We start from the raw sequence: 14,270 nt of genomic DNA on the forward strand, positions 1-14,270 counted from the left end.
TTAAACATAATCCTTTTCTTTGGAAGAATTTAACCTTTATCTTGCCTTCCACATCAAGATCTAGAACACAGGCCAGGTCACAAACAGCTCAAAGAAACATAGGTGGATCAAAAAGTATTCAAATGTTATTGTCTTTAAGAACTCGAACGCTAATTTTCTATTCACGTTTTATTACATATTATTAAACATCTTTGGCAAAAATGCTATGAAAGTTTGTTTTGTTTTAAATGCGAAGTAGATATCACTAATTATTTATTAATAATCCTAACACCGGCGTTTTGTTTTATCCTGTTCACGATTCGTTTTGTTCAGTGGATAAATGAGAGTAATCAATGTTCTTGTATTCAACTTTAAAAAAAACTCGTATATTTAAAACCAACTGTATCTTAGAATACATCAGAAAAATATTATGAAAAGCATTAAAAACATCATGGAAAGAACTGGATGTTTAGCTGTTGCAGATCTTGTAAAAGCAGACTTAAACGTTTAAAAACTATGAAACTGAAAGATACTTTTTTTTCAATCGATTCAGACAAATCAAATTTTCCCTGAATAAAATTACAAGGATATTGTGACTATCCTCTAACTATATATGAATAGTTTACTGGCAAATAAGTTTATAGAATGTCCCAATTTCGGAAAAGTAGGAATTTGATCATACCTGTTTTAGTTGTTTTCAGGTTATATTCATTTTTTACATGATAGAATTAGAGTAAAATAAATATCCTTAATTTTGGGGAGATTTCATTTTTGCATGAATTTGCATAGAATTTTAATATAATTGTAAAAGTATAGTTAAGGGCCGAAAAAATAAAATAAGGTTGATTATATAAGGAAATTTCCTGAAAATTGTTTTAAGGATAACTGACACAAATTATTTAATATATTCTTCTCTCTCTCTCTCTCTCTCTCTCTCTCTCTCTCTCTCTCTCTCTCTCTCTCTGTATGTGTGTGTGTTTTGGGGTGGGGGGTAGCCATTGAGTACTCTTGAATTCAATTTAGACAGTCGTATATTCTACCAGTAAATTTATAACAAAATTTCAATTACTGCGATGTGTAGAAAAAAGCATGAAACTATATTTGTAGTATAAGAAAAGCAGACATTTTAATCCACCGGAACATATGTTTGTATTTACATATTGAATATCTATTGATCGTCCTATGTGATGTAACTGGGAGAAGTGTGTTTCCAGTACAATTTGTTCGAGTTCTGATATATAGAGAGATCAAGATCAAGGTTGATATGTTCTCCTACAGGTTTAACATGGAGTAACAGACAGGTATTTATAAAATAAAATTATTTATAAAATAAAAATAACACATATACCGGATGAATTTTTCTTTTATGTTCATTACTATATAAAAGCATTGGATACCTATTTTCTTCTATTTTGTAAGTTGTGTGTTCCTATCCAATGAAAAAAAGATTGTTATATAAATATCGAATAGAATTAGAATAATGCAAACCATTCAAATCTTCAATTTTTCATAAAAAAAACCCCAGTTGCTTTACTTTTATAACATTATGCAAAGAAGTGAGAAAAGTACAACATTTAATATACGTTTAAATCGTTGAAAAATGTTTATACCTTGCATGTAGTAGATAAATAAACGATATAATTTTTCATGTTTCAGATTAATTGTAAGCCATTTGCTTACAGGATTTGCTTACATAAATTTTAGTAAGAAAATAGTACAATAAAAAGTCAAAATGGCTGCCTTCCTTTAAATATGCTGAACCTAATGACAAACGTGGCTTCATAAAAAATATCACAATGAATTGCTCCTATGAGAAAAAAGGACTACAGGAAAACCACCCAGACCACGACTTCAATTACCAGGAGAGGACACAAGAGGAAGGAGAAAAATCAAATCCACAGAAATATGGCGGAAAACTCTGGAATAAACTGAAGAAAGACCAATTTTTTAGAAAGAAATACATGCTGACAGTGGCGTATATTGCTTCCTTTCTGGCACTTGTGAGTATATTACTTCGACGAAGGATGTATTTTATTCCTTTATTTGAACGATAAATGTAAATTTACGCCGTCATGAAATTTACAGTTTTTCCCAATAACTTGAAATTATGCAGCAATTTCCTAAAAATGCATTACGCATGCATGGCAAAAAAATATTTTGAAGAACTAAGAAAAAAAATATGATGAAATACTTGAACAGTAAGAAATTGTTTGTTTCCAGCCTCTAATCAATTATGTCACTGTCTTTGCGTTAATTAAAACATTTTCCCCCAATAATTGACAGGGTTGGGTGGAAGGTCAGATGGGACCTACCTTTCCAGACCTTAGACTTGTCGCCAAGACAACGCTCGAGAAAGGATCTCTATTCTTTACCATGGGTACCGTTGGATACCTCCTTGGCTCATTGTTAACAGGCTTTCTATTTGACAAACGAGTTTTAGATAGAAACCTGTTGATGTTCATTGCCACCACCGGATATGGCGTCATCGTTGCAGTCATACCGTGGTGTGGAGTGTATGAGGTCATGGTCATTATACACATTTTCAAAGGTGCTTTTGGAGGAGGATTGGACACATGTAAATATACGATTCACCATATATGCAATAAGAATGCAATAAGAAACTGCTTCTTGAGGATAGTTAGAATTTTATTTTGAACATTTGAAATATAATTGTGAAGCAAAATTCAGACCTATCGAAAGAAGAAAAGTATCTATAGTGAGAAATATTAATTTACGATTAAAATAAAGAAAATCTATTTTTTAGGAAATTCCATGGTAGAAAGTTTCAAAAGCATTTTTTTGAAAAGATATTTTACTATTGAATAAGGACTATACTAAGTAAATAAAATTTTATTTCCTAGTAAATTGAATACCTATTTAAGTAGTTTGTATTTAAACTTCTTGCAGGAGAAAGATGATGTCTCTGTTTGTCATGCTGTTTCAAGTTCTTTTAAAACTACATAACACTTTGTTTTATTCTACATAGGTGGAAACGCGGGACTTGTTAAGACGTGGGGTAACGAGGGTGATGCCTACTTCAGTGCTTTACATTTCGCATTTGCTGTTGGTGGAATTCTATCCCCCTTGGCAGCAGCACCGTATGTTCTGTCACCTGATGAAAATGATCCCCAAATGTTCTCAAACTCTAAAAACTCTACAAATGTTATATTTGAGGTCACTAACAGGTACAACACGACCAATAATTCCTCAGCTCAAAGATCTACGGACTATCAGGCATCGTTGATATATATTCCATACACTATAACCACAGGACTTTGTCTTCTGACATCCATTCCATTTATTGTATTTTTCTGTATATCCCTTGAGAAAACACTCGATAAAGATACAACAAAACAGGAAGTGGGAAATGACAGAAAATCTGACCGACGGCTTAGAGTATTCGGATTCATCAATATGGTTTTCTTTATGACAGTATACGTGGCTGTGGAGGATAGTTTTGCAGGTTTCCTAACAACATTTGTTACGTCACAATTACATTGGTCAAATGCAGATGGAAGCTACGTCACTTCCATCTACTGGGCATCATTTGCTGCTGGACGTTTACTGGGAATTTTCCTCGTTAGATGGTTCAGCCCCGCGAAAATGATCTTTACATACAACTGTGCCCTATTGTTATCTCTACTTGGCTTTCTTCTTACGTCACAACATGACGTCATATATGGCGTATGGATATTTACTTCACTTACAGGATTTTCTTTATCAGTCATTTTCCCCACCGTTTTTATGTGGACAGAGCAGAAATTTCTAAAGGTTACGGGGAGAGTAGCCTCCTTTTTTCTCGTGGCGGCATCTGTAGGTTTCATGGTGAACCCCCCAATTATGAGTACTTTGATGGAGACTTACACCCTCATGTGGTTTAGCTACCTGTTGTTTAGCGAAACAATACTTTTGCTTGTTCTTTATTTCTCAGGATTGCTGATCTCTAGGAGAATAGTATCGAAACTTCCAAGTTTAGCGGATAAGGAGCTCGTAGTTTTAAACGACAAAATGCTGGGCTGAGGATAATATTTGTTTGAACAGTCATCAATTAGTTCTATTAATTTACAAATTCTTTTACCAAAGCAAAGAAAAATACGTTTTCATAATTTCACTAATTAAGATTTTGTTAGGGACAGATTAATTTCGTGTTAGCTATATGCACAAGTGTAATAAGGCAGTCATATTTTGGCAATAATATTTTGTAAATATGGAATACTCATTTGTTTCTACGTGAGTTAGTAATAGTTATATGGTTTCTCAGTGGAGACAATAATTTACCGTCCAGAACAGGTACTCGGCTTACTACGCTTGTTCACAACAGGAATGTGTCGGCATGCATCGCTCTTTCGTATTCACAACAGGTATCTGTCGGCATACATCGCTTTAACGTATTCACAATAGGCACTTGTCAGCATACATAGATGTACAACCGTATACCATGTCCAAAGCAGGTACTAATCGTCTAAAAAGCGTTATTCCGTGTCCAGAACAGGTACTTATCAACAAACAATAGTCTATTTTGGTTTGTGGATTCCACAAGGATTGTAGAAAAAGTCATTTAATAAATTTAAAAAGAAGTGTCTTGTTTAAAGATAATTATTGCTATGAGAGATGAAGTAAGTTGTTCATAAAAATACAAATAAAACAAGATGTGTTTGTGAAACACTGATGCCCCCGTATGGCAGCTTATGTCGAAGGTTAAAGTTTCTCAAATGCAAGTCAAAATCCAGGCCAAAAGATAAAAAAATGTTGATACCCAAAGAAAGATCTTGTCTCGAGGAAAACCTGTGAAATTTGAAAGACCTAGATACAACTGTTCAAAAGTTATGGTGAAGGTTAAAGTTTTTTAAATAAAAGTCAAACGTCAAGGTCAAGGTCAAAGTGGTTGGTATCCAAAGGAAGATCTTGTCACAAGGATTACATATGTGAAGTATGAAAGCCCTAGCTCCAACCATTCAAAAGTTATGGCCAAGGTTAAAGTTTTTCAAAAGTAGGTCAAACTCCAAGGTCAAGGTCAAAGGATCAAAGTGTTTGGTATCCAAAGGAAGGTCTTGTCATGAGGATTACATATGTGAAGTATGAAAGCCCTAGCATCAACCATTCAAAAGTTATGGCCAAGGTTAAAGTTTTTCAAAAGTAGGTCAAACTCCTAGGTCAAGGTCAAAAGGTCAAAGTCGTTGGTATTCAAAGGAAGATCTTGTCACAAGGATTACATATGGTATGAAAGCCCTAGCTCCAACCATTCAAAAGTTATGGCCAAGGTTAAAGTTTTTCAAAAGTAGGTCAAACTCCTAGGTCAAGGTCAAAAGGGTCAAAGTGATTGATATCCAGAGGAACGTCTTGTCACAAGGAATACACATGTGAAGTTTGAAACCCTAAGCACCAACTGTTCAAAAGTTATGGCCAAGGTTAAAGTTTTTCAAAAGTAGGTCAAAGTCCAAGGTCAAGGTCAAAAGGTCAAAGTTGTTGGTATCCAAAAGAAGGCCTTGTCACAAGGAATACACATGTGAAGTTTGAAACCCCAAGCTCCAACTGTTCAGAAGTTATGGCCAAGGTTAAGTCTCATAAAATTTTGCAAAAGTGGGTCAAACTCCAAGGTCAAGGTCAAAAGGTCAAATATGATGGTACCCAAAGAAAGGTCTTGTCACAAGGAATACACATGTGAAATATGAAAATCAAATCTCCAACCAATCAAAAAGTTATGGGCAAGGTTAAAGTTGACAACAGACAGACAGACAAACAGACAAACAGACAAACAGACAAACAAACAGACAAACAGATAAACAGACAAACAGACAGACAGGACAAAAACAATATACCCCCCGGGATCTTTCGATCCGGGGGCATAAAAATAAAAACGTGCTCACACAATTAAGTCATATTTGATTGAACTCGTAAGTTGATCCGTCTACTAATAGTATATGATTAAATACTAGTATATTCCACCTTGCTCAAAACTATTTTGGAAAAAAATTGTCTATTAATGAATTCATTTACGTAATGTATAAACCGATGTATAAAACACGAATTTGATTATGCATGTGCCTGGATTTTTCTATCATTTTTGGTTCAAAATGACACGAATACGCTGCCATACACGAAAAAGAAAATTGGAGGATGTAGGAACAATAACTCAGTTATTAACTATGGGATTGCATAGACACATGCAATATATATTCAAGTATGATAGAAAATGTGTGATTGTATTCATAATACCACACTTACTCAATAGGAACGCCCCTTTTGCTTTTGAGGTAAGCTTATTTGTGTTAAATACATGTATCTGTAAATCGGTTGTAACGTGACTTGTATCATATATGGAAGTCCATGCAATCAATTATAACGGGGACGCTTTATGTGGAAATTATTGAATAAAAAGTTATTTTTTTCTCTTTAGAGTCACAATGTACAAATAGTACAAATATTTCTCTCATATTCGATTGGTTTGATTTTATTTTTTGATATTTTGTTTTAGAAAATGTAAACTTTAAATATTTAGATATAAATTTATATATAAATAGCTTTGTGAATGGCAAATCCATGCGTAAACATGCTACACTTTAAGATCTCTTAAGAGAAAAAGGAAGATTCGATTTTAGGAAAATTTAAGAAAAGAATTGACATGATACAGCAATAGACGACTTTCACATTTACAAAAGTTATTTCCCTTTGCGGGGTCAATCTGGGGTCAACCGGCGTAAGACACTGTTTTCCCTTTATAACATTACCAACTTTACGGGGAAATGTTTTATAAATTAAATCTGCTTGAATATGTTCATTATGTTTTTTATGTTGCCCCATACTATGGCAATACAGGAACGAATCAGATAGCATTTGAAGGTTGAAAATATTTATAGGTAAGTTACAAGGGACAAAGTGAGAAAAATGAGCGTTACGCCGACAACGGGAGATAACTCTTAAGAATGTGGAATTCGTCTATTGAAATATTTCAAAATGAATAAAATTTATCAGAGGGTGTCAGACATTTTGGAGCTTTTAGAAAATTCAATATAAAAAAAAAAGAATTGTTGAATGTATTCGACATATTTGACCTTTAACTTCAAGATTTGATGACTTTGACCTTCAAATTGCATTAAGATTGAATACTTTGAATACATGTTTCCAAATACCAGGTTCTCTAGACTAATAGCAAAAAAAAAAAAAAAAAAAAAAATAAAAAAAAAATAAAAAAAAATAAAAAAAAACATACGCTACATTTTATTGATATTAAACACTCAACTAAAACCTAGCTGAAATAAACATATTTCAAGATATCATAATCAGATGTCTCCAATTTTTTGCAGAATATACAATATAGCAAATGAATATCACAGTTTATAATTTTGTTAAGAATATAAGAACATAACTTAATATTGGCAAATTAGAGTTTTTAGCTCACCTGAGCCGAAGGCTCAAGTGAGCTTTTCAGATCACATTTTGTCCGGCGTCCGTCTGTCTGTCTGTAAACTTTTCACATTTTCGACTTCTTCTCAAGAACCACTGGGCCATTTTTAACCAACTTGCCACAAAATATCCTTGGGTAAAGGGGATTCAAGTTTGTTCAAATGAAGGGCCACACCCTCTTTCAAGGGGAGATAATTAGGAATTAGTGAAAAAATAATGGCATCTTTAAAAAATCTTCTTCTCAAGAACCACTGGGCCAGGAAAGATGAAAATTATGTGGAAACATTCTCAGATAGTGTAGATTCAAGTTTGTTCAAATCATGACCCCCGGGTGTTGGGTGGGGCCACAATATGGGATCAAAGTTTTACATAGAAATATATAGGAAAATATCTTTGAAAATCTTCTTCTTAAGTACGACAAAGCCATGATTGGTCATATTTATATGGAAGCATCCTCACGTAGTGTAGATTCAAGTTTGTTCAAATAATGACTCCCGGGGGTAGGGTGGAACCAGAACGGGTGATCAAAGTTTAGCATAGGAGTACATAGGAAAATTCTTTAAAACTCTTCTTCTCAAGAACAGCAATGTCATGATTGGTCATATTTTAATGGGAGCATCCTTGGGCAGTGCAGATTCAAATTTCTTCAAGTCATGACCCCCGGGGATAGGGTGGGGCCACAATGGGGGATCAAAATTTTACATATAAATATATAGGAAAAAATCTTTTTTTCAATTTCAGAAGAGCCATGATTAGTCATATTGATATAGAGGCATCCTCAGGTAGTGTAGAAACAAATTGTTCAAATGAGGGCCCCGCCCCGGGGGTAGGATGGGCGACAATGGGGGATCAAATTTTTACAAATGAATATATAGGAAAAAATCTGCTCGAGAACAGCAAAGTAATTTGTTATATTGATAGGGAAGCATAATCAGGTAGTTTAAATTCAAGTCCCCCTTTTCAATACTGAACTGATTTTTGCTTTTTGCCCTAGCCAATGTGCTCAGGTGAGCGATGTGGCCCATGGGCCTCTTGTTTTAAATTGGTGTGTTTGAGAATATGTGAGTAAAACTAATTTCAGGGTGCTGTGTACTACTTTTAGTCCCCGATTAACAGAAAATCGGCCACTTCTTGGATCCTCTTACATGTATGATTTTGATATGGTATTCAAGTAAAAGGTTCTTGTCTAAATACAGAGAACTTAACTCTTGATTCTGTAATATTCACACTAGAGTAGACTGTAACTATGTAAAAGATGCATGAAAATAATATGTGTTGAATAATCAGTTTAATCTGAATAAATGTATTTTGACATGATGATATTGTTTTACATTACAAAACAATCCTGTTTATGTTCGAATTCATATCATTCCTAATTCGAAAAAAAAAACAACAACTTTTATTCATGAATGAAAGAATTTCATAAAAGTACATGTAGGTTCCATATGTATTAAACTTGTATAAGTTACTAGTACCAGTTTTTTTCCAACTCGAGATCCTGAATATAGAAAGGAGGCTTGCCTTGAAAATTTAAAAAATTAATATTAAGGAACGAGATTTTGAGAAAACTCGTTAAGTAATACGCACACTCTACGGAAACTTTTTCCCTTCACTAAAGTTCTTCATATCTACTGGTGTACATTATTGCTGCACGAAATACTGATCGACAAACCAAAATTACACAGCACAATTTGACGTCATACATGTAATAGGTGTTAGAGGACATAAAAATTACTTTACGAGAATGAAACATATGGCAGTAAACTAAATTGGAGAAAATGTGATAAATGCCTGATAACCAGATCTTAGAGAGTGCTTCAGAACGAAATGGGGAAGCCCACTTAAGTTTCTCTTCTAGAGGTAGCTATATAAAAACTAATGCAAACCACTCCAAAAAAGAAACTAAAATATTCTTTTCCAAAATTATTTAATATAAATGTACTATCGCACTGTTTCGACTTGAACTAATATATCATATTTCAGATTGACTGATAACTTGATCATCTAACAGATGGTCTATTTTTAAACTGGTCGATAGGGTATGCTTATTCCAGATCTCACCTCTGGAATTTCTGGGGTCCGTGTTTCGTGCTCTGTTCAGAGATTTGTATTGTTTGTAGGTTTTTTTTGTTTGTTTTTTTGTTTGTAGTTTTTTTTTTTTGTACATGTAGGTTTTTTTTGTTTGTAGTTTTTTTGTTTGTACATGTAGGTTTTTTTTGTTTGTAGGGTTTTTTTGTTTGTACATGTAGGTTTTTTTTGTTTGTACATGTAGGCTTTTTTATTTGTAGGGTTTTTTTTTTGTTTTGTAGGTTTTTTTTCCTTTTTTTGAGATTGATTACTGTTTTATATTCACCTTTTCCGTTAGCACATTAACGATGGCCGCCTCTAAGAACACGCTGAACGCAGAAACAGACGACAAGCTACTGAAAGAGAATGCCATCATAAATGGTTCCACTTGTAATGAAGGAGACCAGGATGATTCATCTGCGCAAGGGTTAACTACAACGGACAGGTTATTAACGGGAGAGGAAAATGTAAATACCAACAAGGATGGTGGATCACTTTGGAATAAATTGAAGAAAGATCAACTCTTTAGAAAGAAATACATGATGACTATAGCATATATTGCTTCCTTTCTGACCCTGGTAAGACTAGCCTTTACAAAGGATCAATTTTCTTTTTTGACTTTACAAATACACTTGTATATACTAGTACTCTGTGTGATTTTGTCATTCGTGGTATCCAAGAACCCAAATGAAATTATACAAACTTCTCATCTTAAAATATTCACGCTCAAGTTTTCATACTTTCATACTGCATTGTATATGAATAGTATTGTATAAATATTGCATGTAGTTGAGTGTAACATTGAAAATTTTCACCCGAAGAAAACCGTTGTCAACCGAGGCGCGGCCGAAGTTGACAATGTTTTTCAAGGCCTGGGGTGAAAAATTTTCAATGTTACATTTAACTACATGCTATATTTATTTATCATACTGAATGTTTTATATAAATGCATATAACAGTGAACCTTGCGCGCATAAATTCTGCGCAGTCACTATTTTTTGGAATATCACCCGTCGTCAAGCAAGGTTGACTGTTGCTACGCTGGAGGACGTGGCTTCATCATTCAGCGGGTAATAGTGTTTTTTAACAATATTTCTCGACGAACCAGATTCAACTAATTTACATGAAAGTATAATACATGTATAATAAAATTTACAGCACATAAGTATAACAAAATTTACGTCAACACGGTCAACACCCAAGAAATTCATTATAATCCTTCCTTTCACTATTGTCTTTCAGGGATGGGTGGAGGGCCAGTTTGGACCTACGTTTCCAGATCTTAGACTTATTGCCCACGCAACGCTCGAGGAAGGATCTCTATTCTTTACCATGGGTACCGTTGGATACCTCCTTGGCTCATTGTTAACAGGCTTTCTATTTGATAGACGAGTCTTAGATAGAAACCTGTTGATGTTCATTGCCACCGCCGGATATGGCGTCATCATAGCTATTATACCGTGGTGTGGGCTGTATGAGGTCATGGTCATTATTCATATTGTTAAGGGGGCTTTTGGTGGCGGTTTGGACACATGTAAGTACGCATGGATTACTATAGTATCAAACATGCACTAAAGTTTCAATCTTCTACATGTATACCAACTCCTTATTGAGACTAAATAAGAGTATGAAAGAAGAAACTGTACTTTTATTGAGAGATTGACCCTTTTTTCTCAATGAAAATAATATCTAACAGTCTATGATTCCCAGAAAAATCCCCCCAAAAAATTGTCAGAAGGGCTTAAAAAAATATTTTGCAGCGCAATGTATGCTGAGACGTTTTACCTTACAATTAAAATGTAGATTTCTTTTAAAGCTTAAAATATATATGACTACTATCATTAGCAGAGCAAATTCTTTACAATGCTAACTGGACTAGAAAATTTATAACGAAATTTCTATGGAAATAAAAATTAAAGTACGAGAGCAAACTTGAACACCGACATCAAGATTATTAATTTCTGTAAAATATATTGATGCTAAAAAATGTGAGAATTAATGAACACATCCAGGGGTGCAGTATTATCCAGTATGCATGAACCATTATCTGTTACAGGAATTCATGCTGAGGCCAAACAAAAAAATATGTGTGGTTCCGGTTACACCTCCAAAAAAAATTAGGGTAGGTAGGTAGGGATTTTTTTTTTTTTTTTACAAAATTATTTTTCTAAATTTTTGTAAATAATGCCTATCACTACTTTGCAAGTGGCGTTTAGATGTGGCATGATAATATACAAGTCAACATTGGTAAGGACACCCTAGTTATGAATATGAAACAAATATTTTAAATCAAAAATAATAAACACACTAATAATCTTATTAATTTCTTTTTTGTAAAAAAAAAAAAGTTTGAGGTGAACATCCTTTATTTAAATCCATGTTTATAAAGGAAATTAATGACTTTTATCCAGAGTAATTTTTATTTTATTTAATAATAAATTTTGAATGATAAACTAGAAAACGGGCATAGAGTACTGCTAAGAGCTGTCAGAGGAAATATATTTAATATTGTGAAAATGTTAAATTCTTACAATGAAAATTTTTTGCCTCAATGAAGACTTTATACTTCCAAGCTCATTTCTCAGATATATATTGGTACTATGTGAGTTGACTTTATTCAGGTAAAATCAGCTGTCTTGTTTTTCACTTTTCCTCATCAACTGTTTTTTGTTCTACTTTTGGTTTAAAATAAAACGATCCTGATTTAAATAATTTCATAATTTACAAGTTAATCTATCTTAAACATTGGGCTATTTCTTGCGTAATCAATGCAATCAAATGATGTTTTCTCATGCCCTAACTCCCAAAGCCATATTACCTGGCCAGCTGTCTGTGAACGTATATTTATTTAATTTTGGCAAGCAAAAACAAAACAAAGCAAAAAAACATGGTGCTGGAAAAAGGGAATGCTTCTGCGCTATGCTAACTTGCTTTAGGTTAAACACTTTCAATTGAACACTTGCACTAATTGTTGAAACGATGTTTTGCATGGAGGCCGCCATTGCTGAAAGTAAAACTAATACTGGAGCCGATGACGGAAAGCTAGGAAAATTCCGGAAAAAAATGAAAATTGCCGGAAAAAAGTTTAGGGTCGGGGGTATAAAATAGGGACGGTCGGGTAACCGGAACCACACATATTTTTTTATATGGCCTGACTTATATAAAACGACATAACTCTATTTTGTTTTAAACAGGCGGAAATGCAGGAATGGTTGTAACGTGGGGAAATGAAGGTGATGCTTACTTCAATGCTTTGCATTTCGCTTTTGCTGTTGGTGGAATTCTGTCTCCCTTGGCAACAGCCCCGTATGTTATGTCACTTGACAACAATAATCACGTGATGAATAGGACCACGTTTAACTCAACTTCTATAAAAAGTACAGGATTAGAGATTACTGAAAACATGTACGATGTAAGTAATTTATCCTCAAGTAGAAGGTCGATTGAGGAGCAGACATCGCTGATTTATGTTCCATACGCTATAACTACGGGGGTTTGTTTTTTGACGTCACTTCCGTTTATTGTCTTTTGCTGTATATCACTGCAGAAGACACTCGAAAAGGAGAAAAAAGAAGATGAAGAGGAAAATAAAAAAAAATCTCATCGACGCTTACGAATTGTGGGATTCATAAATATGGTTGTTTATATAGCTGTATACGTAGCTGTAGAGAACTGTTTTGCAGGTTTTCTGACAACATTTGTTACGTCACAATTACATTGGTCAAATGCAGATGGAAGCTACATCACTTCCGGCTATTGGTCTTCATTTGCTGTTGGACGTTTTCTGGGAATTTTCCTCGTTAGATGGTTCAGCCCTGCAAAAATGATTTTCGCGTACAACTGTGCGCTGTTGTTGTCTCTACTTGGCTTTCTTCTTACGTCACAATATGACGTCATATATGGTGTATGGATATTTTCTATTCTAATAGGACTTTCTATGTCAGTAATTTTTCCCACCGTGTTTATGTGGACGGAACAGAAATTTTTAAAGGTTACGGGAAAAATAGCCTCTCTTTTTCTCGTGGCGGCGTCTGTGGGCTTCATGGTAAACCCCCCGATTGTTAGCGTTTTAATGGAGAAATTTACCCCTATGTGGTTCAGTTACCTTTTGTTTGGAGAAACAGCAGTTTTATTTGTGCTTTATTTCTCCGGTTTATTTATCTCTAGGAAGATAGCGTCAAAGCATCCTATTATGGCGGACCAGGAGCTTACTATAAAGGAAAATATTGATTAAGCGGTTTCTTTATTTGTAAAGTCATAAATAAAATCTCAGAAAAGTCCATGATAATTGAACATGGCACTGATTAACAGCTCTTGCCAGGAACCAGCTAACGTTTTGTAACTAAAGTTTACTTGACACAATTTGAATGAAATACCAATGAGTAATTAATAAGTGAAAATGTATTCAGTGTACAATGATAGTAAAGTTGGATATATCGCTCTCTACTGTGTTATTAGAACATTGTCTCCAGTGTGATATCAAAATAGTGAAATGATACCGATGTAATATGATACAGGTGTTATATGATACTGGTTTAATATGATACCGGTGTAATATGCCATTGTTATACCAGTGCAAATTAAAGATAGTTTCGAAAAAAAATGTTCTTTCTTCCTAAGAAAATCTTTGCCTTCTCCATTTTACAGGTATTTTTTCAATATAAAGTTGTTGAAAAAATAATATTTTTCTTGTGTAAATAAGATTTTTACAAAACATATGGAAAGGAGGTAGATTTTGTGGAATGTGAACATATGCATGTAGGTACATGTACCTCCAGTCCCTAGTTTTTGGCAATTACGGAGGGGATAATTTGCGGTGT

The 14,270-nt window shown here is 34.0% G+C and overlaps 1 protein-coding gene across 2 annotated transcripts; it reads left to right on the forward strand.

Annotated features, from left to right (window-relative positions):
* Positions 1-1,939: 1,939 nt before the first annotated feature.
* Positions 1,940-14,041, forward strand: LOC133189338 (sodium-dependent glucose transporter 1-like). 2 transcript variants are annotated; one of them, XM_061324726.1, is made up of 4 exons: positions 6,123-6,233; positions 9,749-10,028; positions 10,693-10,984; positions 12,645-14,041. In XM_061324726.1, the coding sequence occupies exons 2-4, from the start codon at positions 9,759-9,761 to the stop codon at positions 13,682-13,684; spliced, it is 1,602 nt and encodes a 533-aa protein (XP_061180710.1). In that variant the 5' UTR covers positions 6,123-6,233; positions 9,749-9,758; the 3' UTR covers positions 13,685-14,041. The 2 variants fall into 2 exon arrangements, with proteins under 2 accessions (XP_061180711.1, XP_061180710.1); XM_061324727.1 differs by lacking the exons at positions 6,123-6,233; positions 9,749-10,028 and adding an exon at positions 1,940-1,979.
* The last annotated feature ends 229 nt before the right edge of the window (positions 14,042-14,270 follow it).

This window comes from Saccostrea echinata, unplaced genomic scaffold (genome assembly GCF_033153115.1).
Source record: "Saccostrea echinata isolate AGI-Se365-2 ecotype Australia unplaced genomic scaffold, CSIRO_AGI_Sech_v1 ptg000017l, whole genome shotgun sequence".
Classification (NCBI taxonomy): domain Eukaryota; kingdom Metazoa; phylum Mollusca; class Bivalvia; order Ostreida; family Ostreidae; genus Saccostrea; species Saccostrea echinata.